A 27,517-nucleotide genomic window follows, 5' to 3' on the forward strand; every position below is an offset into this window, starting at 1 on the left:
TATCCAGATACATCACATCCACAGACCTTCCTTTATCCAGATACACCACATCCACAGACCTTCCTTTATCCAGATACACCACATCCACAGACCTTCCTTTATCCAGATACACCACATCCACAAGCCTTCCTTTATCCAGATACACCACATCCACAGGCCTTCCATTATCCAGATACACCACATCCACAGGCCTTCCTTTATCCAGATACACCACATCCATAGGTCTTCCTTTATCCAGATACACCACATCCACAGACCTTCCTTTATCCAGATACACCACATCCACAGGCCTTCCTTTATCCAGATACACCACATCCACAGGCCTTCCTTTATCCAGATACACCACAGCCACAGGCCTTCCATTATCCAGATACACCACATCCACAGGCCTTCCTTTATCCAGATACACCACATCCACAGACCTTCCTTTATCCAGATACACCACATCCACAGACCTTCCTTTATCCAGATACACCACATCCACAGACCTTCCTTTATCCAGATACACCACATCCACAGACCTTCCTTTATCCAGATACACCACATCCACAGGCCTTCCTTTATCCAGATACACCACATCCACAGACCTTCCTTTATCTAGATGGCAGCTCACTTCTTCATAGAAGGTTCATAGATTGGTCTGACAAGAACGATTCTTCATAAATCAATGCTGATTGCTACAAAATACAGTTTTCATATTGTCTTTAGAAGGAGGGGGGTATATAAATGGAATGAATTCTGTGAGTAAATGCACCCCGTAACGCAGGATTTGGCCCCGTGCACCATTCACTGTGAAGTCTGACGCACATTGCAGCCTTTCTCTTACACGGGGCCCCGGGGGTCCCCGGCCGCTGTCCTCCCTACATTGTCATCTCTAACTATAACATTACATTTGTAATATTCTCATCAATCATTCCTTATCAGGGGGAATCTCCTTATATTTTACCCTGGGATGGAGGATGGGAGACTCAACCCCCACATTTATACCCACAGCGCCGGCACAGAGCCAATCAAACTGTCTGGATGTGTGCCCAGAATGAAGGTGTGATGTGTGTCCTCTGCCCCCCTGACACCCTCCAGTCTGTCACTGTCACCATCCCCCTCCCTCTTCTTCATAAAAAGTTAGCACTGCAATGCTGATAAGAGACGCCACAGGAGACGGATCTGCAGAAAGGTGAATTATTCCATCCGCTCCGTGCACCGCACAACCTGCACCGCTGCCTATACCCCCAACACTCTGCTATCTGCCCTACTACCCCTTACCTGTCCATCTACCCCTTACCTGTCCATCTACCACTCAACTGTCCATCTACACTACTACCCCTTACCTGTCCATCTACCCCTCACCTGTCCATCTACTTCACTACCCCTCACCTGTCCATCTACACTACTACCCCTTACCTGTCCATCTACCACTCACCTGTCCATCTACACTACTACCCCTTACCTGTCCATCTACCCCTCACCTGTCCATCCACACTACTACCCCTCACCTATCCATCTACCCCTCACCTGTCCATCTACCCCTCACCTGTCCATCTACTACTCACCTGTCCATCTACACTACTACCCCCCACCTGTCCATCTACTCCTCACCTGTCCATCTACACTACTACCCCTTACCTGTCCATCTACCCCTCACCTGTCCATCTACACTACTACCCCTTACCTGTCCATCTACCCCTCACCTGTCCATCTACACTACTACCCCTCACCTGTCCATCTACCCCCCACCTGTCCATCTACTCCACTACCCCTCACCTGTCCATCTACTACTCACCTGTCCATCTACTCCACTACCCCTCACCTTTCCATCTGCCCCTCACCTGTCCATCTACTCCACTACCCCTCACCTGTCCATCTACTCCTCACTTGTCCATCTACTCCACTACCCGTCACCTGTCCATCTACCCCTCACCTGTCCATCCACACTACTACCCCCCACCTGTCCATCTACTCCTCACCTGTCCATCCACACTACTACCCCTCAACTGTCCATCTACCCCTCACCTGTCCATCCACTCCACTCCCCCTCACCTGCCCATCTACCCCTCACCTGTCCATCTACTCCACTCTCCCTCACCTGTCCATCTACTCCACCCCCCCTCACCTGCCAATCTACCCCTCACCTGTCCATCCACTCCACTACCCCTCACCTGTCCATCTACTCCACCACCCTCACCTGCCAATCTACCCCTCACCTGTCCATCTACTCCACTAACCCTCACCTGTCCATTTTCCCTATTTCCCCCTCACCTGTCCATTTATTCCACTACCCGTTACCTGTCCATCTACCCCTCACCTGTCCATCCACACTACTACCCCCCTGTCAATCTACTCCACTTTCCCTCACCTGTCCATTTACTCCACTACCCCTCACATGTCCATCTACTCCACTACCCCTCACATGTCCATCTACTCCACTACCCCTCACCTGTCTATCTACCCCTCACCTGTCCATCCACACTACTAACCCCACCTGTCCATCTACTCCACTACCCCTCACCTGTCCATCTATTCAACTCTCCCTCACCTGTCCATCTGCCCTATTCCCTCTCACCTCTCCATCTACCCCTCACCTATACATCTACCCCTCCCCTGTCCATCTACTCCACTCTCCCTCACCTGTTCATCTTCCCAATGCCGCCTCAACTGTCTATCTGCCCTATTCCCTCTCACCTGTCCATCTCCCCCACTCTCCCTCACCTGTCCATCTACCCCTCACCTGTCCATCTACTCAACTCTCCCTCACCTGTCCATCTTCCCCATTCCCCCTCACCTGTCCATCTGCCCTATTCCCTCTCAACTGTCCATCTACTTCTCACCTGTCCATCTACCCCTCACCTCTCCAACTACCCCTCACCTGTTCATCTACTCCACTCCCCCTCACCTGTCCATGTACCCCTTATCTATTCATCTACCCATCACCTGTCCATCTACTTCACTCTCCCTCACCTATCCATCTTCCTCATTTCCCCTCACCTGTCTATATCCTTCACTACCCCTCTCCTATCTAACCCTCACCTGTTCATCTACCCCTCACCTGTCCATTTCCCCATTCCCTCTCACCTGTCCATCTCCCTATTCCCCCTCACCTTACCATTTTCCCACTACCCCTCACCTGTCCATCTCCCCAATTCCCCCTCACCTATCTATCTACCCCTCACCTGTCGATTCACTCCAATCTCCCTCACCTGTCCATCTTCCCCACTCCCCCTCACCTGTCTATCTCCCTTTTCCCCCTCATCTGTCTATTTCCCCCATTCCTCTCACAAGTCCATTGCCCTCACCCCCCCCCTCACCTGTCCATCTCCCTATTCCCCTCACCTATCCATTTTCCCCACTACACCTCACCTGTCCATCTCCCCCATTCCCCCTCACCTGTTCATATCCCCCATTCCCCCTAACCTATCCATCTCTCCCACTCCCACGTCCATCTACCTCTCACATGTCCATCTACTCCACTCTCCCTCACCTGTCTATCTCCCTATTCCCATCACATATCCATTTCCCCCACTACCCCTCACCTGTCCATCTACCCAACTCCCCCTCACCTATCTGTTTTCCCTACTACCTCTCACCTGTCTATCTTCCCCATTCCCCCTCACCTGTCCATCTCCCCATTCCCCCTCACCTGTTCATCTCCCCTACTCCCCCTCATCTGTCCATCTCCCCTCACCTGTTCATCTGCCCCATTCCCCCTCACCTGCCCATCTCTCCCACTCCCCCTCATCTGTCCATATGCCCCACTTACCCTCACCTGTCCATCTACTCCACTCTCCCTCACCTGTCCACCTCCCCCACTACCCCTCAACTGTCCATATTCCCCTTTCCCTCTCACCTGTCCATTTCCGCCATTTCCCCTTTACCTGTCCCCTTCCCCTACTACCCCTCACCTGTCCATCTCCCCCATTTCCCCTCTCCTGTCCATCTACCCCACTACCCCTCATCTGTCCATATCCCCCATTCCCTCTCACCTGTCCATCTCCCCCATTCACTCTCACCTGTCCATCTCCCCCATTCCCCCTAACCTGTCAATCTCACCCACTACCCCTCACTTTGTCCATCTCCCCCATTCACCCTCACCTGTCCATCTCTCCCACTCTCCCTCATCAGTCCATCTCCCCCATTCCCCCTCACCCGTCCATCTCTCCCATGTTCCCTCACCTGTTCATCTACCACACTCCCCCTCACCTGTCCCTCTCCCCCATTCCCTCTCACCTGTCCATCTCCCCCATTCCCTCTCACCTGTCCATCTCCCTCATTCTCCTTCATCTGTCCATCTCCCCCATTCCCCCTCATCTGTCCATCTCCCCCATTCCCCCTCACTTGTCCATCTCCCCCATTCTACCTCATCTGTCCATCTCCCCTATTCCTCCTCACCTGTCCATCTCCCTCTTTCCCCCTCACCTGTCCATCTACCCCACTACCCCTCAACTGTCAATCTCCCCTATTCCCTCTTACCTGTCCATCTCCCCCATTCCCCCTCACCTGTCTATCTGCCCCACTCCCCCTAACCTGTCCATCTCACCTACTACCCCGCACCTTGTCCATCTCCCCCATACCTGTCCATCTCTCCCACTCTCCCTCATCTGTCCATCTCCCCCATTCCCCCTCACCTGTCCATCTCCCCCACGTTCCCTCACCTGTTCATCTACCCCACTACCCCTCACCTGTCCATCTCCCCCATTTCCCCTCACCTGTCCATCTACCCCCCACCTCACCTGTCCCTCTCCCCCTACTACCACTCATCTGTCTATCTCCCCCATTCCCCCTAACCTGTCCATCTACCCTACTCCCCCTCACCTGTCCATCTTCTCCATGCCCCTTACTGGTCATTCTCCTCCATTCCCCCTCACCTGTCCATTTCCCCCCACTACCCCTCACCTGTCCATCTCCCCCATTCCCCCTCACCTGTCCATCTCCCCCATTCCCTCTCACCTGTCCATCTCCCTCATTCTCCCTCATCTGTCCATCTCCCCCATTCCCCCTCATCTGTCCATCTCCCCCATTCCCCCTCACTTGTCCATCTCCCCCATTCTACCTCATCTGTCCATCTCCCCTATTCCTCCTCACCTGTCCATCTCCCTCTTTCCCCCTCACCTGTCCATCTACCCCACTACCCCTCAACTGTCAATCTCCCCTATTCCCTCTTACCTGTCCATCTCCCCCATTCCCCCTCACCTGTCCATCTGCCCCACTCCCCCTAACCTGTCCATCTCACCTACTACCCCGCACCTTGTCCATCTCCCCCATTCCCCCTCACCTGTCCATCTCTCCCACTCTCCCTCATCTGTCCATCTCCCCCATTCCCCCTCACCTGTCCATCTCCCCCACGTTCCCTCACCTGTTCATCTACCCCACTACCCCTCACCTGTCCATCTCCCCCATTTCCCCTCACCTGTCCATCTACCCCCCACCTCACCTGTCCCTCTCCCCCTACTACCACTCACCTGTCTATCTCCCCCATTCCCCCTAACCTGTCCATCTACCCTACTCCCCCTCACCTGTCCATCTTTTCCATGCCCCTTACTGGTCATTCTCCTCCATTCCCCCTCACCTGTCCATTTTCCCCCACTACCCCTCACCTGTCCATCTCCCCCATTCCCCCTCACCTGTCCATCTACCCCACTACCCCTCTTCTGTCCATCTCCACCATTCCCTCTCACCTGTCCATCTCCCCATTCCCTCTCACCTGTCCATCTCCCCCATTCCCTCTCACCTGTCTATCTGCCCCACTCCCCCTTAACCTGTCCATCTCACCCACTACCCCTCACCTTGTCCATCTCCCCCATTCCCCCTCACCTGTCCATCTCTCCCACTCTCCCTCATCTGTCCATCTCTCCCATTCCCCCTCACCTGTCCATCTCCCCCATTCTCCCTCACCTGTCCATCTCCCCTATTCCCCCCTCACCTGTCCATCTCCCCCATTCCCCCTCCCCTGTCCATCTTTCCCACTCCCCCTCATCTGTCCATCTCCCCCATTCCCACTCACCTTTCCATCTCCCCCTCTCTCCCTCACCTGCCCATCTACCCCACTCCCCTTCAGCTGTCCATCTCTCCGACTCCCCCTCACCTGTCCATCTCCCCCAGTACCCATCACCTGTCCATCTCCCCCATTCCTCCTCATCTGTCCATCTACCCCACTCCCCCTCACCTGTCCATCTCCCCTACTACCCCTCACCTGTCTATCTCCCCCATTCCCTCTAACCTGTCCATCTACCCTACTCCCCCTCACCTGTCCATCTTCTCCATTCCCCTTACTGGTCCATCTCCCCAATTCCCCTCATCTGTCCATTTCCCCCACTACACCTCACCTGTCCATCTACCCCATACCCTCTCACCTGTCCATCTCCCCCATTCCCTCTCACCTGTCCATCTACCCCACTACCCCTCAACTCTCCATCTCCCCCATTCCCTCTCACCTTTCCATCTCCCCCATTCCCTCTCACCTGTCCATCTCACCCATTCTCCCTCCCCTGTCCATCTCCCACACTACCTATCACCTGTCCATCTCCCCCATTCCTTCTCACCTGTCCATGTACCCCACTCCATCTCACCTGTCCATCTCCCCCATTCCCTCTCACCTGTCCATCTCCCCCATTCCCCCTCACCTGTCCATCTCCCCCATTCTCCCTCACCTGTCCATCTCCCCTATTCCCCCTCACCTGTCCATCTCCCCCATTCCCCCTCCCCTGTCCCTCTTTCCCACTCCCCCTCATCTGTCCATCTCCCCCATCCCCCCTCCTCTGTCCCTCTCCCCCACTACCCATCACCTGTCCATCCCCCCCATTCCTCCTCACCTGTCCATCTCCCCCATTCCCCCTCCCCTGTCCATCTCCCCCACTACCTATCACCTGTCCATCTCCCGCATTCCTTCTCACCTGTCCATCTACCCCACTCCATCTCACCTGTCCATCTCCCCCATTCCCTCTCACCTGTCCATCTCCCCCATCCCCCCTCACCTGTCCATCTCCCCCATTTTCCCTCACCTGTCCATCTCCTCTATTCCCCCTCACCTGTCCATCTCCCCCATTCCCACTCCCCTGTCCATCTTTCCCACTCCCCCTCATCTGTCCATCTCCCCCATTCCCTCTCACCTGTCCATCTCCCCCATTCCCTCTCCCCTGTCCATCTCCCCCATTCCCCCTCCTCTGTCCATCTCCCCCACTACCCATCACCTGTCCATCTCCCCCATTCCTCCTCACCTGTCCATCTCCCCTATTCCCCCTCACCTGTCCATCTCCCCCATTCCCCCTCCCCTGTCCATCTTTACCATTCCCCCTCACCTGTCCATCTCCCCCACGTTCCCTCACCTGTCCATCTCCCCCACTACCCATCACCTGTCCATCTCCCCCATTTCCCCTCACCTGTCCATCTACCCCCCCCCCCTTAACCTGTCCATCTCCCCCTACTACCACTCACCTGTCTATCTCCCCCATTCCCCCTAACCTGTCCATCTACCCTACTCCCCCTCACCTGTCCATTTTCTTCGTGCCCCTTACTGGTCATTCTCCCCCATTCCCCCTCACCTGTCCATTTCTCCCCACTACCCCTCTTCTGTCCATCCCCCCCCATTCCCCCTCACCTGTCCATCTACCCCACTACCCCTCTTCTGTCCATCTCCCCCATTCACTCTCACCTGTCCATCTCCCCCATTCCCTCTCACCTGTCCATCTCCCCCATTCCCTCTCACCTGTCCATCTCCCCATTCCCTCTCACCTGTCCATCTCCCCCATTCCCTCTCACCTGTCCATCTCTCCCATTCCCTCTCACCTGTCCATCTGCCCCACTCCCCCTAACCTGTCCATCTCACCCACTACCCCTCACCTTGTCCATCTCCCCCATTCCCCCTCCCCTGTCCATCTTTCCCACTCCCCCTCATCTGTCCATCTCCCCCATTCCCCCTAACCTGTCAATCTCACCCACTACCCCTCACTTAGTCCATCTCCCCCATTCACCCTCACCTGTCCATCTCTCCCACTCTCCCTCATCAGTCCATCTCCCCCATTCCCCCTCACCTGTCCATCTCTCCCACGTTCCCTCACCTGTTCATCTACCCCACTCCCCCTCACCTGTCCCTCTCCCCCATTCTCCCTCACCTGTCCATCTACCCAACTACACCTCACCTGTTCATCTATCCACCCCCCTCACCTGTCCCTCTCTCCCATTCTCCCTCACCTGTCTATCTCCCCCACCCCCCCTCACCTGCCCATCTACCCTACTCCCACTCACCTGTCCATCTCCCCCACTACCCATCACCTGTCCATCTCCCCCATTCCCTCTAACCTGTCCATCTACCCTACTTCCCCTCACCTGTCCATCTTCTCCATGCCACTTACTGGTCCATCTCCCCCATTCCCCCTCATCTGTCCATTTCCCCCGTTACCCCTCACCTGTCCATCTCCCCAATTCCCCCTCACCTGTCCATCTACCCCACTACCCCTCAACTATCCATCTCCCCCATTCCCTCTCACCTGTCCATCTCCCCCATTCCCTCTCACCTGTCCATCTAGCCCACTACCCCTCAACTTTCCAACTCCCCCATTCCCTCTCATCTGTCCATCTCCCCCATTCCCTCTCACCTGTCCATCTCCCCCATTCTCCCTCATCTGTCAATCTCCCCCATTCCCCCTCATCTGTCCATCTCCCCCATTCCCCCTCACTTGTCCATCTCCCCCATTCTACCTCACCTGTCCATCTCCCCTATTCCTCCTCACCTGTCCATCTCCCTCTTTCCCCCTCACCTGTCCATCTACCCCACTACCCCTCAACTGTCAATCTCCCCTATTCCCTCTTACCTGTCCATCTCCCCCATTCCCCGTCACCTGTCCATCTGCCCCACTCCCCCTAACCTGTCCATCTCACCTACTACCCCGCACCTTGTCCATCTCCCCCATTCCCCCTCACCTGTCCATCTCCCCCATTCCCCCGCCTCTGTCCATCTCCCCCACTACCCATCACCTGTCCATCTCCCCCATTCCTCCTCACCTGTCCATCTCCCCTATTCCCCCTCACCTGTCCATCTCCCCCATTCCCCCTCCCCTATCCATCTTTACCATTCCCCCTCACCTGTCCATCTCCCCCACGTTCCCTCACCTGTCCATCTCCCCCACTACCCATCACCTGTCCATCTCCCCCATTTCCCCTCACCTGTCCATCTACCCCCCCCCTTAACCTGTCCATCTCCCCCTACTACCACTCACCTGTCTATCTCCCCCATTCCCCCTAACCTGTCCATCTACCCTACTCCCCCTCACCTGTCCATTTTCTTCGTGCCCCTTACTGGTCATTCTCCCCCATTCCCCCTCACCTGTCCATTTCTCCCCACTACCCCTCTTCTGTCCATCCCCCCCCATTCCCCCTCACCTGTCCATCTACCCCACTACCCCTCTTCTGTCCATCTCCCCCATTCACTCTCACCTGTCCATCTCCCCCATTCCCTCTCACCTGTCCATCTCCCCCATTCCCTCTCACCTGTCCATCTCCCCATTCCCTCTCACCTGTCCATCTCCCCCATTCCCTCTCACCTGTCCATCTCTCCCATTCCCTCTCACCTGTCCATCTGCCCCACTCCCCCTAACCTGTCCATCTCACCCACTACCCCTCACCTTGTCCATCTCCCCCATTCCCCCTCCCCTGTCCATCTTTCCCACTCCCCCTCATCTGTCCATCTCCCCCATTCCCCCTAACCTGTCAATCTCACCCACTACCCCTCACTTAGTCCATCTCCCCCATTCACCCTCACCTGTCCATCTCTCCCACTCTCCCTCATCAGTCCATCTCCCCCATTCCCCCTCACCTGTCCATCTCTCCCACGTTCCCTCACCTGTTCATCTACCCCACTCCCCCTCACCTGTCCCTCTCCCCCATTCTCCCTCACCTGTCCATCTACCCAACTACACCTCACCTGTTCATCTATCCACCCCCCTCACCTGTCCCTCTCTCCCATTCTCCCTCACCTGTCTATCTCCCCCACCCCCCCTCACCTGCCCATCTACCCTACTCCCACTCACCTGTCCATCTCCCCCACTACCCATCACCTGTCCATCTCCCCCATTCCCTCTAACCTGTCCATCTACCCTACTTCCCCTCACCTGTCCATCTTCTCCATGCCACTTACTGGTCCATCTCCCCCATTCCCCCTCATCTGTCCATTTCCCCCGTTACCCCTCACCTGTCCATCTCCCCAATTCCCCCTCACCTGTCCATCTACCCCACTACCCCTCAACTATCCATCTCCCCCATTCCCTCTCACCTGTCCATCTCCCCCATTCCCTCTCACCTGTCCATCTAGCCCACTACCCCTCAACTTTCCATCTCCCCCATTCCCTCTCATCTGTCCATCTCCCCCATTCCCTCTCACCTGTCCATCTCCCCCATTCTCCCTCATCTGTCAATCTCCCCCATTCCCCCTCATCTGTCCATCTCCCCCATTCCCCCTCACTTGTCCATCTCCCCCATTCTACCTCACCTGTCCATCTCCCCTATTCCTCCTCACCTGTCCATCTCCCTCTTTCCCCCTCACCTGTCCATCTACCCCACTACCCCTCAACTGTCAATCTCCCCTATTCCCTCTTACCTGTCCATCTCCCCCATTCCCCGTCACCTGTCCATCTGCCCCACTCCCCCTAACCTGTCCATCTCACCTACTACCCCGCACCTTGTCCATCTCCCCCATTCCCCCTCACCTGTCCATCTCCCCCATTCCCCCGCCTCTGTCCATCTCCCCCACTACCCATCACCTGTCCATCTCCCCCATTCCTCCTCACCTGTCCATCTCCCCTATTCCCCCTCACCTGTCCATCTCCCCCATTCCCCCTCCCCTGTCCATCTTTACCATTCCCCCTCACCTGTCCATCTCCCCCACGTTCCCTCACCTGTCCATCTCCCCCACTACCCATCACCTGTCCATCTCCCCCATTTCCCCTCACCTGTCCATCTACCCCCCCCCCCTTAACCTGTCCATCTCCCCCTACTACCACTCACCTGTCTATCTCCCCCATCCCCCCTAACCTGTCCATCTACCCTACTCCCTCTCACCTGTCCATTTTCTTCGTGCCCCTTACTGGTCATTCACCCCCATTCCCCCTCACCTGTCCATTTCTCCCCACTACCCCTCTTCTGTCCATCCCCCCATTCCCCCTCACCTGTCCATCTACCCCACTACCCCTCTTCTGTCCATCTCCCCCATTCACTCTCACCTGTCCATCTCCCCCATTCCCTCTCACCTGACCATCTCCCCCATTCCCTCTCACCTGTCCATCTCCCCCATTCCCTCTCACCTGTCCATCTCTCCCATTCCCTCTCACCTGTCCATCTGCCCCACTCCCCCTAACCTGTCCATCTCACCCACTACCCCTCACCTTGTCCATCTCCCCCATTCCCCCTCCCCTGTCCATCTTTCCCACTCCCCCTCATCTGTCCATCTCCCCCATTCCCCCTAACCTGTCAATTTCACCCACTACCCCTCACTTAGTCCATCTCCCCCATTCACCCTCACCTGTCCATCTCTCCCACTCTCCCTCATCAGTCCATCTCCCCCATTTCCCCTCACCTGTCCATCTCTCCCACGTTCCCTCACCTGTTCATCTACCCCACTCCCCCTCACCTGTCCCTCTCCCCCATTCTCCCTCACCTGTCCATCTACCCAACTACACCTCACCTGTTCATCTATCCACCCCCCCCTCACCTGTCCCTCTCTCCCATTCTCCATCACCTGTCTATCTCCCCCACCCCCCCCTCACCTGCCCATCTACCCTATTCCCACTCACCTGTCCATCTCCCCCACTACCCATCACCTGTCCATCTCCCCCATTCCCTCTAACCTGTCCATCTACCCTACGTCCCCTCACCTGTCCATCTTCTCCATGCCCCTTACTGGTCCATCTCCCCCATTCCCCCTCATCTGTCCATTTCCCCCGCTACCCCTCACCTGTCCATCTCCCCTATTCCCCCTCACCTGTCCATCTACCCCATTACCCCTCAACTATCCATCTCCCCCATTCCCCCTCACCTGTCCATCTCCCCCATTCCCTCTCACCTGTTCATCTAGCCCACTACCCCTCAACTTTCCATCTCCCCCATTCCCTCTCGTCTGTCCATCTCCCCCATTCCCTCTCACCTGTCCATCTCCCCCATTCTCCCTCATCTGTCCATCTCCCCCATTCCCCCTCATCTGTCCACCTCCCCCATTCCCCCTCACTTGTCCATCTCCCCCATTCTACCTCACCTGTCCATCTCCCCTATTCCTCCTCACCTGTCCATCTCCCTCTTTCCCCCTCACCTGTCCATCTACCCCACTACCCCTCAACTGTCAATCTCCCCTATTCCCTCTTACCTGTCCATCTCCCCCATTCCCCGTCACCTGTCCATCTGCCCCACTCCCCCTAACCTGTCCATCTCACCTACTACCCCGCACCTTGTCCATCTCCCCCATTCCCCCTCACCTGTCCATCTCTCCCACTCTCCCTCATCTGTCCATCTTCTCCATGCCCCTAACCTGTCCGTCTCCCCCACGTTCCCTCACCTGTTCATCTACCCCACTACCCCTCACCTGTCCATCTCCCCCATTTCCCCTCACCTGTCCATCTACCCCACTCCCCCTCACCTGTCCCTCTCCCCCTACTACCACTCACCTGTCTATCTCCCCCATTCCCCCTAACCTGTCCATCTACCCTACTCCCCCTCACCTGTCCATCTTCTCCATGCCCCTTACTGGTCATTCTCCCCCATTCCCCCTCACCTGTCCATTTCCCCCCACTACCCCTCACCTGTCCATCTCCCCCATTCCCCCTCACCTGTCCATCTACCCCACTACCCCTCTTCTGTCCATCTCCACCATTCCCTCTCACCTGTCCATCTCCCCATTCCCTCTCACCTGTCCATCTCCCCCATTCCCTCTCACTTGTCTATCTGCCCCACTCCCCCTTAACCTGTCCATCTCACCCACTACCCCTCACCTGTCCATCTCTCCCACTCTCCCTCATCTGTCCATCTCTCCCATTCCCCCTCACCTGTCCATCTCCCCCATTCTCCCTCACCTGTCCATCTCCCCTATTCCCCCCTCACCTGTCCATCTCCCCCATTCCCCCTCCCCTGTCCATCTCCCCCATTCCCACTCATCTTTTCAATTCCCCCTCTCTCCCTCACCTGCCCATCTACCCCACTCCCCCTCAGCTGTCCATCTCTCCGACTCCCCCTCACCTGTCCATCTCCCCCACTACCCATCACCTGTCCATCTCCCCCATTCCTCCTCACCTGTCCATCTACCCCACTCCCCCTCACCTGTCCATCTCCCCTACTACCCCTCACCTGTCTATCTCCCCCATTCCCTCTAACCTGTCCATCTACTCTACTCCCCCTCACCTGTCCATCTTCTCCATGCCCCTTACTGGTCCATCTCCCCCATTCCCCTCATCTGTCCATTTCCCCCACTACACCTCACCTGTCAATCTCCCCCATACCCTCTCACCTTTCCATCTCCCCCATTCCCTCTCACCTGTCCATCTACCCCACTACCCCTCAACTCTCCATCTCCCCCATTCCCTCTCACCTTTCCATCTCCCCCATTCCCTCTCACCTGTCCATCTCACCCATTCTCCCTCCCCTGTCCATCTCCCCCACTACCTATCACCTGTCCATCTCCCCCATTCCTTCTCACCTGTCCATGTACCCCACTCCATCTCACCTGTCCATCTCCCCCATTCCCTCTCACCTGTTCATTTCCCCCATTCCCCCTCACCTGTCCATCTCCCCATTCTCCCTCACCTGTCCATCTCCCCTATTCCCCCTCACCTGTCCATCTCCCCCATTCCCCCTCCCCTGTCCCTCTTTCCCACTCCCCCTCATCTGTCCATCTCCCCCATTCCCCCTCCTCTGTCCCTCTCCCCCACTACCCATCACCTGTCCATCCCCCCCATTCCTCCTCACCTGTCCATCTCCCCCATTCCCCCTCCCCTGTCCATCTCCCCCACTACCTATCACCTGTCCATCTCCCCCATTCCTTCTCACCTGTCCATCTACCCCACTCCATCTCACCTGTCCATCTCCCCCATTCCCTCTCACCTGTCCATCTCCCCCATTCCCTCTCACCTGTCCATCTCCCCCATTCCCCCTCACCTGTCCATCTCCCCCATTTTTCCTCACCTGTCCATCTCCCCTATTCCCCCTCACCTGTACATCTCCCCCATTCCCCCTCCCCTGTCCATCTTTCCCACTCCCCCTCATCTGTCCATCTCTCCCATTCCCTCTCACCTGTCCATCTCCCCCATTCCCTCTCCCCTGTCCATCTCCCCCATTCCCCCTCCTCTGTCCATCTCCCCCACTACCCATCACCTGTCCATCTCCCCCATTCCTCCTCACCTGTCCATCTCCCCTATTCCCCCTCACCTGTCCATCTCCCCCATTCCCCCTCCCCTGTCCATCTTTACCATTCCCCCTCACCTGTCCATCTCCCCCACGTTCCCTCACCTGTCCATCTCCCCCACTACCCATCACCTGTCCATCTCCCCCATTTCCCCTCACCTGTCCATCTACCCCCCCCTTAACCTGTCCATCTCCCCCTACTACCACTCACCTGTCTATCTCCCCCATTCCCCCTAACCTGTCCATCTACCCTACTCCCTCTCACCTGTCCATCTGCCCCACTCCTCCTAACCTGTCCATCTCACCCATTCCCCCTCCCCTGTCCATCTCTCCCACTCTCCCTCATTTGTCCATCTCTCCCATTCCCCCTCACCTGTCCATCTCCCCCGTTCTTCCTCACCTGTCCATCTTTCCCACTCCCCCTCATCTGTCCATCTCCCCCATTCCCCCTCACCTTTCCATCTCCCCCTCTCTCCCTCACCCGCCCATCTACCCCACTCCCCCTCAGCTGTCCATCGCCCTCACTCCCTCTCACCTGTCCATCTCCCCCACTACCCCTCACCTGTCCATTTCCCCTCACCTGTCCATCTGCCCCACCCTCTCTCACCTGTCCATCTCTCCCACTACCCCTCACCTTTCCATCTACTCCATGCCCCTTACTTGTCTATCTCCCCCATTCCCCCTCACCTATCCATCTCCCCCACTACCCCTCACCTGTTCATCTGTGCCCATTCTACCTTACCGCTCTATCTGCCTGACTCCCCCTTACCTGCCCAACTGCCTCACTTCCCTTTACCTGTCAATTTACCCCACTCTGCTTGACCTGTCTGTCTGCCACACTACCCTTTACCCGTTCTTCTACTCCTCTCTCCCCTTACCTGCCCATCTCCCCACCCAATCTGCACCGCTGCATTCCCCCTCACCTCTCCATCTCCCCCACTCCTCCTTACCTATCCATCTGCCCCACTCCCCTCATCTGTCTATCTACCCCATGCCCCTCACCTGTCTATCTCCACCACTCCCCCTTACCTGCTTATCTCCCTCATTCCCCCTCCCCTGCCCATCTCCCCCATTCCCCCTTACCTGCCCTTTTCCCTCAATTCCCCTCATCTGTCTATCTCCCCCCATTCCCCCTCACCTGTCCATCTGCCCCATTCTACCTTACTCCTCTATCTGCCTGATTCCCCCTTACCTGCCCAACTGCCCCACTCCCCTCACCTGTCTATCTACCCCATGCCCCTCACCTGTCCACTGTCCATCTCCCCCCACTCCCCCTTACCTGCTTATCTCCCCCATTCCCCCTCACCTGCACAACTGCCCCACTTCCCCTTACCTGTCCATTTACCCCACTCTCCTTGACCTGTCTGTCTGCCACACTACCCCTTACCCGTTCTTCTACTCCTCTCTCCCCTTGCCTGTCTATCTGCCCCACTCTCCTTTACCAATCCATCTCATGTACTCCCCCTTACCTGTCTATCTCCCCCATGCCCCTCACCTGTCCATCTCTCCCAGTCCCCTTGACTTGTTCTTCTACACCATACCCCTTTACTGCCCCTCTGCTACCACCAGTACTACTGTCTATATACCCCCAATACTGTTCTATTCGCACCATTACCCCTCACCTCACCTCTCCATCTCCCCCACTCTCCCCTCACCTGTCCATCTCCCCCACTTCCCCTCACCTCTCCATCTCCCCCACTTCCTCTTACCTGTCCCTCTGCCCCATTCTACCTTACCCCTCTATATGCCTGACTCCCCCTCACCTGTCCCTCTACCCCACTCCCCCTTGCCTGTCCATTTACCCCACTCTCCTTGACCTGTCTGTCTGCCACACTACCCCTTACCTGTTCTTCTACTCCTCTCTCCCCTTACCTGTCTGTATGCCCCACTCTCCCTAATCTGTATGCCTCATTTCCCCTGACCTTTCTATCTGCCCCACTCCCCCTGATATGTCTGTTTGCCCCTGTCCATGACTGGTCCATCCACCCCACCTTTCCCCTCATACACCCTCATACATCCTCATCATACTCCCCTCTCCTCCATCCTCCTCTTACACCCTCCTCATTCACCCCTCTCATCTATCCTCCTCATACTCCCCTCTCATCTATTCTCCTCATACACTCTCCTCATTCACCCCTCCCATCCATCCTCCTCATACACTCTCTTCATTCACCCCTCCCATTTATCCTCCTCATACACCCTCCTCATACTCCCCTCTCACCCATCCTCCTCATTGATCAATCCGACCCTTACATCCTCTTCATACACTCTTTTCATATACTCTCCTCTCCTTACTCTCATACACCATCCCTCATGTACACCCTCCTCATACATCTTCCTCATATTCCCCAGTTATACTTCCCTTTCATACAACCTCCATGTACCCTTCTGTCATTCTTCTTTCATATTCATCATCCCCATATACCTTTCTCATTCCCCCTCTTATATACCCTCCTCATACACCCTCCTCATACACCCTCCTCATACAACCTTACCATACACCCTCCTCATACACCCTCCTCATACAAACTCCTCATAAACCCTCCTCATACACACTCCTCATACACCCTCCTCATACACCCTCCTCATACAACCTTACCATACACCCTCCTCATACACCCTCCTCATACAAACTCCTCATACACCCTCCTCATACAAACTCCTCATAAACCCTCCTCATACACACTCCTCATACACCCTCCTCATACACCCTCCTCACACACACTCCTCATACACCCTCCTCATAAACCCTCCTCATACACCCTCCTCACACACACTCCTCATAAACCCTCCTCATACACACTCCTCATACACCCTCCTCATACACACTCCTCATACAAACTCCTCATACAAACTCCTCATAAACCCTCCTCATACACCCTCCTCACACACACTCCTCATAAACCCTCCTCATACTCCTTTCTCATCTATCTTCCTCATACACCCTCCTCATACACCCCTCTTATCCATCCTCCTCATACACCCTCCTCATACACCCTCTTCATACACCCTCCTCATACAACATTACCATATACCCTCCTCATACACACTCCTCATACACCCTCCTCATACACCCTCCTCATACACCCTCCTCATACAACCTTACCATACACACTCCTCATACACCCTCCTCATACAACCTTACCATACACACTCCTCATACACCCTCCTCATACACCCTCCTCATACACCCTCCTCATACAACCTTACCATACACACTCCTCATACACCCTCCTCATACAACCTTACCATACACACTCCTCATACACCCTCCTCATACACACTCCTCATACAACCTCCTCATACACCCTCCTCATACCCTCACCATACACCCTCCTCATACCCTCACCATACACACTCCTCATACACCCTCCTCATACACCCTCCTCATACAACCTTACCATACACACTCCTCATACAACCTCCTCATACACCCTCCTCATACAAACTCCTCATACACCCTCCTCATACACCCTCCTCATACACCCTCCTCATACACCCTCCTCATACACCCTCCTCATACCATCACCATACACACTCCTCATACACCCTCCTCATGCACACTCCTCATACACCCTCCTCATACCATCACCATACACACTCCTCATACACCCTCCTCATGCACACTCCTCATACACCCTCCTCATATTCCCCATTTATACATTCTTTATTGAAACAGCTACTTTTCGTCACTATTGAAAGCCATTGTGACAGGGTGACAACACAGGAATACAGTGGGGATCCAGGGACAAAGTGTTGTCACCCTGTTACAGGAAGCGCCTAAACAAGGCCAATCATCACAGGGATCACCAGGGGTTTATTTTAGTGAAACCGCAGATTTAAAATATTGAAAATTCCTGGTGAAATGACATTAACATGTTAGATATTCTATGAGATATCAGTCATGGGGGTCACATGGAGTTTTATTCTCCATTTCTGGGTGTTTGCAGTCGTTGTGTCTTTAGAATCTCCGACCTTCTTTCCATCTGTGAGACGTTGGGCTCCAGGATTTGTCGTAGAACAGATTCTTCCTCTACCTGCACACAATGTCCCCCATCTGTATATCGGGGCTCAACTTTAACTCAACGCCTACCGCTTCAACATGCTTTATCACGTGTTTTTCATGCATTGGTGATGCTTTTTCGATGCTTTAATGAAGCTTGGCAAATGCCGTGTGTTGATTTTCAATTTCTTTTAGAGGGGCCAACTGAAACCCCAGCTCAGTAGTACCCCAGTTTAGCAGATCCCCAGCTCATTATTACTCCCAGCTCTGCTGATCCCCAACTCAGAAGTAACCCCCAGGTCTGACGATCCCTCCCCCTCAGTAGTAACCTCCAGCTCTGCTGATTCCTCTCTCAGTAGTATCCTCCAGCTCTGCTGATCCCCAACTCAGTAGTCACTCCCAGCTCTGCTGATCCCCCCCCTCAGTGGTAACTCCTAGTTCTGATGATCCCCCACTCAGTTGTAACCTCCAGCTCTTATGATCCCCCACTCAGTAGTAACCTCCAGCTCTTATGCTCCCCCCCTCATTAGTAAGCCCCAGCTCCACTAATCCCTCACTCAGTAGTAACCCTCAGTTCCGCTAATCTCTCACTCAGTAGTATCACCCAGGTCTGCTGATCCCCCACTCAGTAGTAACTCCTAGGTCTGATGATCCCCCACTCAGAAGTAACCTCCAGCTCTAATGATCCCCCACTCAGTAGTATCCCCCAGCTCTGCCAGATCCCCAACATAGTAGTAACCCCCAGCTCTGGTGTACCCCCCTCATTAGTAACCCCTAGCTCTGCTGATCCCCCACTCAGTAGTAACCCCTAGCTCTGCTGATCCCCCACTCAGTAGTAACCCCTAGCTCTGCTTATCCCCCACTCAGTAGTAACCCCTAGCTCTGCTGATCCCCCACTCATTAGAAACCCCTAGCTCTGATGATCCCCCACTCAGTAGTAACCCCTAGCTCTGCTGATCCCCCACTTAGTAGTAGCCCTCAGCTCTAATAATCCCCCACTCAGTAGTAACCCCCAGGTCAGCTGATTCCCCACTCAGTAGTAACCCCTAGCTCTGTTTATCCTCCCACTCAGTAGTAATACCCAGCTCTGCTGATCCCCCAGTCAGTAGTAATCCCCAGCTCTGATGATCCCCCATTTAGTAGTAACCCCCCAGCTCTGAGTATCCCCCCATTTAGTGGTAACCCCCCAGCTCTGATGATCCCCTACTCAGTAGTAACCACTAGCTCTAATGATCCTCTAGTTTGCTGATCCACCTCTCTCTCTTGTCCCTACTCAGTTCCAGCTATATTGCTCCCACACTGCATACCACTTACGACATCTGCTAGTTTTTCCTGCTCTAGTCCCACAGCTCTGCTGATCCTCTTCCACTTAGTCCTTTCTCTTTAGTCCCCGCTCACCTTCCACTATAGGCTTCCCATGTTGCACACTACGTGTGCCGTCTGCTAGTTGCTCTGCTCCAGTCCAGACCCTGCTCACCTTCCTGCTGCTACACACTGCACACCAGATGTAACCTCTGCACCAGACACTTGCAGGATATATACACATGAACTGGAAGTGACTGCTGATGACTTCTTTCTGGTTAAGCTTTTTGATTTCCTAGTGCATCCTGGGATATCTCATATCTCCAATGTCTCCAAAACAAAGCAAAGCTAGCTCTGAATAAAAGCCTCTCAAAAGCTGCAGGTGCTGTTAGCAAGCTTTGTCATGGAGTTCTATGGAGGCTTTGGAGCCTTCAGCCCCGATTTCACTGAGGCCTCAAGAACAGCTTCACAATCCATGGGCTGCCTAATAGCAGCTCCTCAGGCTTGGAACTCTCCTGGGGAGAGAGATCTCAGCCTCTCCAGTGCTTCAGACTATTTGTCACCCTTCCAGCCCCCTACTGGACACTCCTCTCCAGAGATTGACTGGAGTGTAATAAATATTCAGGCTGGCTTTCTGAATCTCCCTCCCTAAGCTCTGGAAGTTTCTTCCAGAGGCAGGGGAAAGCAATCAAACTCCCAGCCTGTGAAACCCTCGAGAGGACAGAACAAACAATTACCACCCCTTTCATTACGGAAGGAACCTAAAAATAAATGTACCTAGCATCATACACTGGGAAAGTGCTACATCATTGCTCCATTAATGTCATAGCAGAACCAGCAAGGAGAATACATTTAGATAATCTTCCATGATTAGTAAGAGTTTTTATTTTAAGGATTCTCCTTCAGAGGGGCCCGTGGCTGTTGGTGCAACACTTAGAGGAGTTCTCGCTGGAAGAGTACTTACATGACTTGGATTTAGGCCCAATAAACCTTTTTAGGTGTCACGTATCTGGTAGAGGAACCTGAAGTGATGAAGTGGGCCTCTCTTACACCTCTGGTCCAGGACCCCTGGTAAAGTAAACAGGTAGAACAAGGGCACAGAGTGTCACAAGTGCCTCATAGTTCTTGCCAGCAGCAACTGGTAATGGGTAGATAGGCTGAATGTCAGCAGAGTCAGCCCAGCCAGGTGGCAGAAGATCAGCAGAGTCAGGCCAGGCAGTGGGCAGAAGATCAGCAGAGTCAGTCCAGGCAGCAGGCAGAAAATCAGAGGGGTCAGCCCAGGCAGAAGATCAACAGAGTCAGTCCAGGCAGCAGGCAGAAGATTAGTAGAGTAAGGCTAGACAGCAGGCAGAAGATCAGCAGAGTCAGCTCAGGCAGCAGGCAGAAGATCAGCAGAGTCAGCTCAGGCAGCAGGGAGGGAGAAGATCAGCAGGGTTAGCCCGGGCAGCAGGCAGAAGATCAGCAGGTTCAGCCCAGGCAGCAGGCAGAAGATCAGCAGAGTCTTTGCAGGCAGCAGGCAGAAAATCAGCAGAGTAAGGCCAGGTAGCCGGCAGAAGATCAGCAGAGTCAGCAGAGGCAGCAGGTAGAAGATCAGCAGAGTCAGTCTAGGCAGCAGGCAGAAAATCAGAGGGGTCAGCCCAGGCAGAATATCAACAGAGTCAGCCCAGGTAGCAGGCAGAAGATCAGCAGTGTCAACTCCGGCAGCAGGCAGAAGATCAGCAGAGTCAGGCCAGGCAGCAGGCAGAAGATCAGCAGAGTCATCCCAGGCAGCAGGCAGAAGATCAGCAGATTTAGCCCAGGCAGTAGGCAGAAGATTAGCAGAGTCAGGCCAGGCAGTGGGCAGAAGATCAGCAGAGTCAGTCTAGACAGCAGGCAGAAAATCAGAGGGGTCAGCCCAGGCAGAATATCAACAGAGTCAGCCCAGGTAGCAGGCAGAAGATCAGCAGAGTCAACTCCGGCAGCAGGCAGAAGATCAGCAGAGTCAGTCAGAAGATAGGCAGAGTCACCCCAGGCAGAAGGCAGAAGATCAGCAGGTTCAGCCCAGGCAGCAGGCAGAAGATCAGCAGAGTCATTCCAGGCAGCAGGCAGAAAATCAGCAGAGTAAGATCAGGCAGCAGGCAGAAGATCAGCAGAGTCAGCAGGTAGAAGATCAGCAGAGTCAGTCTAGGCAGCAGGCAGAAAATCAGAGGGGTCAGCCCAGGCAGAATATCAACAGAGTCAGCCCAGGTAGCAGGCAGAAGATCAGCAGAGTCAGGCCAGGCAGCAGGCAGAAGATCAGCAGAGTCATCCTAGGCAGCAGGCATAAGATCAGCAGATTCAGCCCAGGCAGTAGGCAGAAGATTAGCAGAGTCAGGCCAGGCAGTGGGCAGAAGATCAGCAGAGTCAGTCCAGGCAGCAGGCAGAAAATCAGAGGGGTCTGCCCAGGCAGAAGATCATCAGAGTCAGCTCAGGCAGCAGGCAGAAGATCAGCAGAGTAAGGCCAGGTGTGAAATCAGCCACAGATGTTGGACGAGAACGGTCCTAGTCATTTTCTAGCAAAAATACAGATTTTAGCTTGTAAGCAACAAGTGTCAGTAAAAGGCTTAGTCTCCAAGGGGTTAAATACCACCAAAAGAAAGCTCTATTTGTGTGAAAACAAATGATAAAAATATCATATTGGTACAGCGCTCCATGACCGCGCAATTGTCAGTCAAAGTGTGACAGCGCTGAAAGCTGAGAATTGGCCTGGGCAGGAAGGGGTGAAAGTGGTTGAATAGCCCGCTTGGCGCCTGCCTCAGTGGCAGACCTGCGTTCACTTTCTTGCGCATGCATTCACAGACGCGATCGCGCACCTCTTTGCGGGGGTGCGCCTATGTGCCGGCCTGGGAGTGCACACAGATATTCGTTCGATGCACCATTTCATATACCCGGTGTGCCCTTTCTGTTCAGCGGTTCTCTATAACCATGGTGGAGGGACGGGAAGAGACCTAAAACTTTTCTCATTTTTGGGGGGGGGGCAGAGGGTAAGAATTGTTTTAAGGGGAGAAATTTAGGGGAGATGTTCTAGAAGTGGGGATTGAGGGGAATTTTAGGGGATGGGGGGAAGAGGATTTGTGCTAGGAGGGGGAATTTTGGAGGTTTGCACTAGAAGAGGTGATGTGTTAGAGGGGGGAGGGGAATTGTATTAGAAGGGGATATTTTATTTTGTGCTAGTAGGGATGATTGGAGCGATTTGTGCTGGGAGGGGGGATTTGCAATGGGGGGGGGGGGGGGAGAGGGTGTGTGCTCGGAGGGGAGAATTTTAAGGGTAGAGGATTTGTACTAGGAGGGATGATTTTTTTTTTTTTTTTGGTTGGGGAGATTTGTGTTGGGGGGATTTAGAGAAATGTACTAGAAGGGGTTTGTTTGGGGGTATTTGTGCTAGTAGGGATGATTGGGGGGTATTTGTTCTAGGAGGGGGGGTTGGGGGGATTTGTGCTGGGAGAGGGGAGATTTGCAGTGGAGGAGAGGGAGAGGATGTGTACCTGGAGGGGAAATTTAAGGTGTAGAGGATTTGTGCTAGGAGGGATAATTTTTATTTTTTATAGGGGGACATTTGTGTTGGGGGGATTTTGAGAAATGTACTAGAAGCGGAAATTTTTGTTTGGGGGGGGGGGGGGATTTGTGCTAGTAGAGACGATTGGGGCCGTATTTGTGCTAGGAGAGAACATTTTTGGTTTGGGGGGTATTTGTGTTAGTAGGGATGATTAGGGGGGATTTGTGCTGGGAGAGGGGAGATTTGCAGTGGAGGAGAGGGAGAGGATGTGTACCTGGAGGGGAAATTTAAGGTGTAGAGGATTTGTGCTGGGAGGGGGTATTTGCAATGGGGGGGGGGAAGGGGGTGTGCTTGGATGGAAGAATTGGAGGAGTAGAGGATTTGCGCAAGGAGGGGTGATTTTTATTTTTTTTTTGGTTGGGGAGATTTGTGTTGGGGGGTTTAGAGAAATGTACTAAAAAGGGGAACTTTTTGTTTGGGGGTATTTATGCTAGTAGGGATGATTTGGGGGATTTGTTCTGGGGGGGGGGGGTGGGGTGGATTTGTGCTGGGAGGGGGGATTTGCAGTGGAAGGGAGGGAGAGGATGTGTACCTGGAGTGGAAATTTAAGGGGTAGAGGATTTGTGCTAGGAGAGGTCATTTTTTTTTAGGGGGGGACATTTGTGTTGGGGGGATTTGGAGAAATGTACTAGAAGCGGAAATTTTTGTTTGGGGGGGATTTGTGCTAGTAGAGATGATTGGGGCTGTATTTGTGCTAGAAGAGAACATTTTTTTTTTGGGGGGGGGGGGGGTTTGTGTTAGGAGGGGGGGGGGTTGGGGAGGAACTTGTGCTGGGAGGGAGGATTTGCAGTGGAGGGGAGGGGAAATTTATAGGGTTGAGGATTTGTGCTAGGAGGAGTAATTTTTTTGGGGAGGGAGGGATATTTGTGCTGGGGGGATTTGGAGGATGGGGGGCAAAGATTTATGTTGGGAGAGGGGATTTCAGCAGGGGGGGGGGGAATTTGTACTAGGAGGAGGGGGGATTCATGCTTAGGGGGTAAGCATGCAGATTAGTGCTTGATTTTTATTTATTTTTTTAGGGGGGAGGGGGGATTTTTTCTGACACAAGATGCCCATACATCTTGGGGGCGAGGGGGGTAGGGAACTTGGCATGGTCTCCTGGGCTCTAGGCAGTGGTGTATTTTGGTTTTGTGCTGCCCTAGGCAAGACTAAAATTGGGCGCACCCCTAATGTAAATTTGCCCCACTCCTTCCTTTTAGACAGATGTGTCTCCTTCCAAAATTTAAGGACTACAAGTCCCAGCATGAACCCTGAGATCTCATGAGAGGGGGGGGCGAGAGGGAGTGGGAGAGAGAGGGGGATGGGTGAGGGAGGGAGAGAGAGAGAGGGGGAGAGAGGGGTGGGGATGAGAGAGAGAGAAAGAGAGGGGGGATGAGAGAGAGAGAGGGGGGGTGAGAGAGAGAGGGGGTGAGAGAGAGAGGGGGATGAGAGAGAGAGGGGGGGAGTGAAAGCGAGAGAGAGAGAGAGAGAGAGAGAGAGGGGGGATAAGAGAGAGAGAGAGGGGGGATGAGAGAGAGAGAGAGAGAGGGGGGGATGAGAGAGAGAGAGAGAGGGGGGATGAGAGAGAGAGAAAGAGAGGGGGGGTGAGAGAGAGAGGGGTAGTGAAAGCGAGAGAGAGAGAGAGAGAGAGAGGGGGGATAAGAGAAAGGGGGGATGAGAGAGAGAGAAAGAGAGGGGGGATGAGAGAGAGAGAGAGAGGGGGTGAGAGAGAGAGGGGGATGAGAGAGAGAGGGGGTGAGAGAGAGAGGGGGTGAGAGAGAGAGGGGGATGAGAGAGAGAGAGGGGGAGTGAAAGCGAGAGAGAGGGGGGGATAAGAGAGAGAGAGAGGGGGGGATGAGAGAAAGAGAAAGAGAGGGGGTGAGAGAGAGGGGGATGAGAGAGAGAGGGGTGAGAGAGAGAGGGGGATGAGAGAGAGAGAGGGGGAGTGAAAGCGAGAGAGAGAGAGAGAGAGAGAGAGGGGGGATAAGAGAGAGAGAGGGGGATGAGAGAGAGAGAAAGAGAGGGGGTGAGAGAGAGGGGGATGAGAGAGAGAGAGAGGGGGGATGAGAGAGAGAGAAAGAAAGAGAGGGAGGGTGAGAGAGAGAGGGGGATGAGAGAGAGGGGGAGTGAAAGCGAGAGAGAGAGAGAGAGAGAGAGAGAGAGAGAGAGGGGATAAAAGAGAGAGGGGGGATGAGAGAGAGAGAAAGAGAGGGGGGATGAGAGAGAGAGAGAGAGAGGGGGGGTGAGAGAGAGAGGGGGATGAGAGAGAGAGAGGGGGAGTGAAAGCGAGAGAGAGAGAGGGGGGATAAGAGAGAGAGGGGGTGAGAGAGAGGGGGTGAGAGAGAGAGGGGGTGAGAGAGAGGGGGGATGAGAGAGCGGGAGTGAAAGAGAGAGAGAGAGGGGGGATAAGAGAGAGAGAGAGGGGGGTGAGAGAGAGAGAGAGAGAGAGAAGGGGGGTGAGAGAGAGAGAAGGGGGTGAGAAAGAGGTGGCTCTAGCAACCAGTGGCCAATAGTCTCAGGGGAAGGGGGGGGGGGTTGCTGCCCCCCTGCAAAGTGCTGCCCTAGGCCTGGGCCTTGTTGGCCTAGGCCAAAATACCGCACTGGCTCTAGGTGACCTTGTCCCGGCACTGTATGTATGGAATTTTGTGGGATGCGTAAAATGTAAACCTAACCCACTTGTTCTTCATTGTAGGCTCTCCTGAACAGACATAATGAGGTGTACCTACCTCCTACAGGTGGTGGCCATGCTTTGTATTACAGCAGCCAACTCCCATGAAAAGTCATCATCCATGGGTCGGCACATGGCCTCTGTATTCGCAGACTTGACCACCGAGGAGATGAAATCCATAAAAAGTTTTCTCATGGACCAACCACAACTCAAACTGGTTTCCAGCCAGAACACATACGGCAAAAACACCATTTTTATGATGGAGCTGAATGTGCCAAGAAAGAGTAAAGTTTTGAAATTCTTCGATAGTAATGGCAAACATAAACCCCTACGAGAGGCCAAAGTTGTCATATTTTTTGGAAACGAACCCAACCCCAATGTCACAGAATTCATTGTGGGTCCCCTTCCCCATCCATATTATTACCGACAGATAATTCCCAGAGGAAAAAAACGGATTCACTTCGAGTCCCGGCCTGTGACCAATGTAGAATATGAGAAGATCCATAAGAAGCTGGTAGAGGTCACCAAGGAATTTAACCACATATTGGTGGAAATTTCCGGTTATTCCTTTTATAACTGCTCAAAGCGCTGCCTGGCGTTCACCGACATTGCTCCTCGTGGCTTGAGGTCCGGAGAGCGCAGGTCTTGGATAATCTTGCAGAGGTATGTCGATGGCTTTTTCCTCCATCCTATAGGCTTTGAGATCCTTCTCAATCATCGTTCCCTCGACCCTAAGGAATGGACGGTGGAGAAGCTCTGGTATAATGGACAATACTTTGATAGCATCAAGGAACTTATTGAAAAATATGAAAAAAAGGAGCTGAACATTTTGCCTCTTACGGATTTTACAGAGGAAGATCCCTACTCAACGTTCATGCCACGTGGGGATTTTAAGACCAAGACCAATGTTCATGGACCCAAAATATGTGAACCTCAGGGCAAACGTTACAAAGTTTTGGGTAACTATGTTGAGTATACAGGATGGAGCTTTGCATTTCGTGTGCGTCCGTCCGCTGGTTTACAGATATTCGACATACAGTACAACAATGAACGAGTAGCATATGAGGTGAGCATACAGGAGGCCATCGCATTTTATAGTGGGGTCACTCCGGCAGCCATGCAGACAAAATACATCGATTCCGGGTGGGCAATGGGAACAGTACACTATGAGTTGGCCAAAGGTATTGACTGCCCGGAAGTGGCCACTTACCTGGACTTGTACAACTTTTATGACACAGATGAGCCTCTGCGTTATAAGAACGCTTTGTGCATCTTTGAACTGCCCACGGGGATGCCATTACGTCGCCACTTTGACAGCACCCATGACGGTGGCTACAAATTCTACGCTGGAGTGGAGAACCACGTGCTGGTGGTGAGGACAACTTCCACCGTCTACAACTACGACTATATCTGGGACTTTGTCTTCTACCAGAACGGGGTGATAGAGGTTAAAGTCAGTGCCACGGGCTACATCCACGCCACGTTTTTCACACCCGATGGCCTCCACTATGGAAGTAAAGTCTACAGCCACGTCCTGGGGAACCTGCACACTCACCTGGTGAATTATAAGGTTGACCTGGACATTGCAGGTAAGATTCTACTCAGAAGGCTCGGTTCACACTAG

The 27,517-nt window shown here is 54.0% G+C and overlaps 1 protein-coding gene across 1 annotated transcript; it reads left to right on the forward strand.

Annotated features, from left to right (window-relative positions):
* Nucleotides 1-1,125: 1,125 nt before the first annotated feature.
* AOC1 (amine oxidase copper containing 1) lies at nt 1,126-27,517 on the forward strand (the record flags this gene model as incomplete). The annotated part of the gene is made up of 2 exons (XM_082257695.1): nt 1,126-1,174; nt 25,918-27,517. The coding sequence occupies exon 2, from the start codon at nt 25,937-25,939 to the stop codon at nt 27,515-27,517; it is 1,581 nt and encodes a 526-aa protein (XP_082113821.1). The 5' UTR covers nt 1,126-1,174; nt 25,918-25,936.

This window comes from Pelophylax lessonae, assembly GCF_965119305.1.
Source record: "Pelophylax lessonae genome assembly, chromosome: 5".
In the NCBI taxonomy this organism is placed as follows: Eukaryota; Metazoa; Chordata; class Amphibia; order Anura; family Ranidae; genus Pelophylax; species Pelophylax lessonae.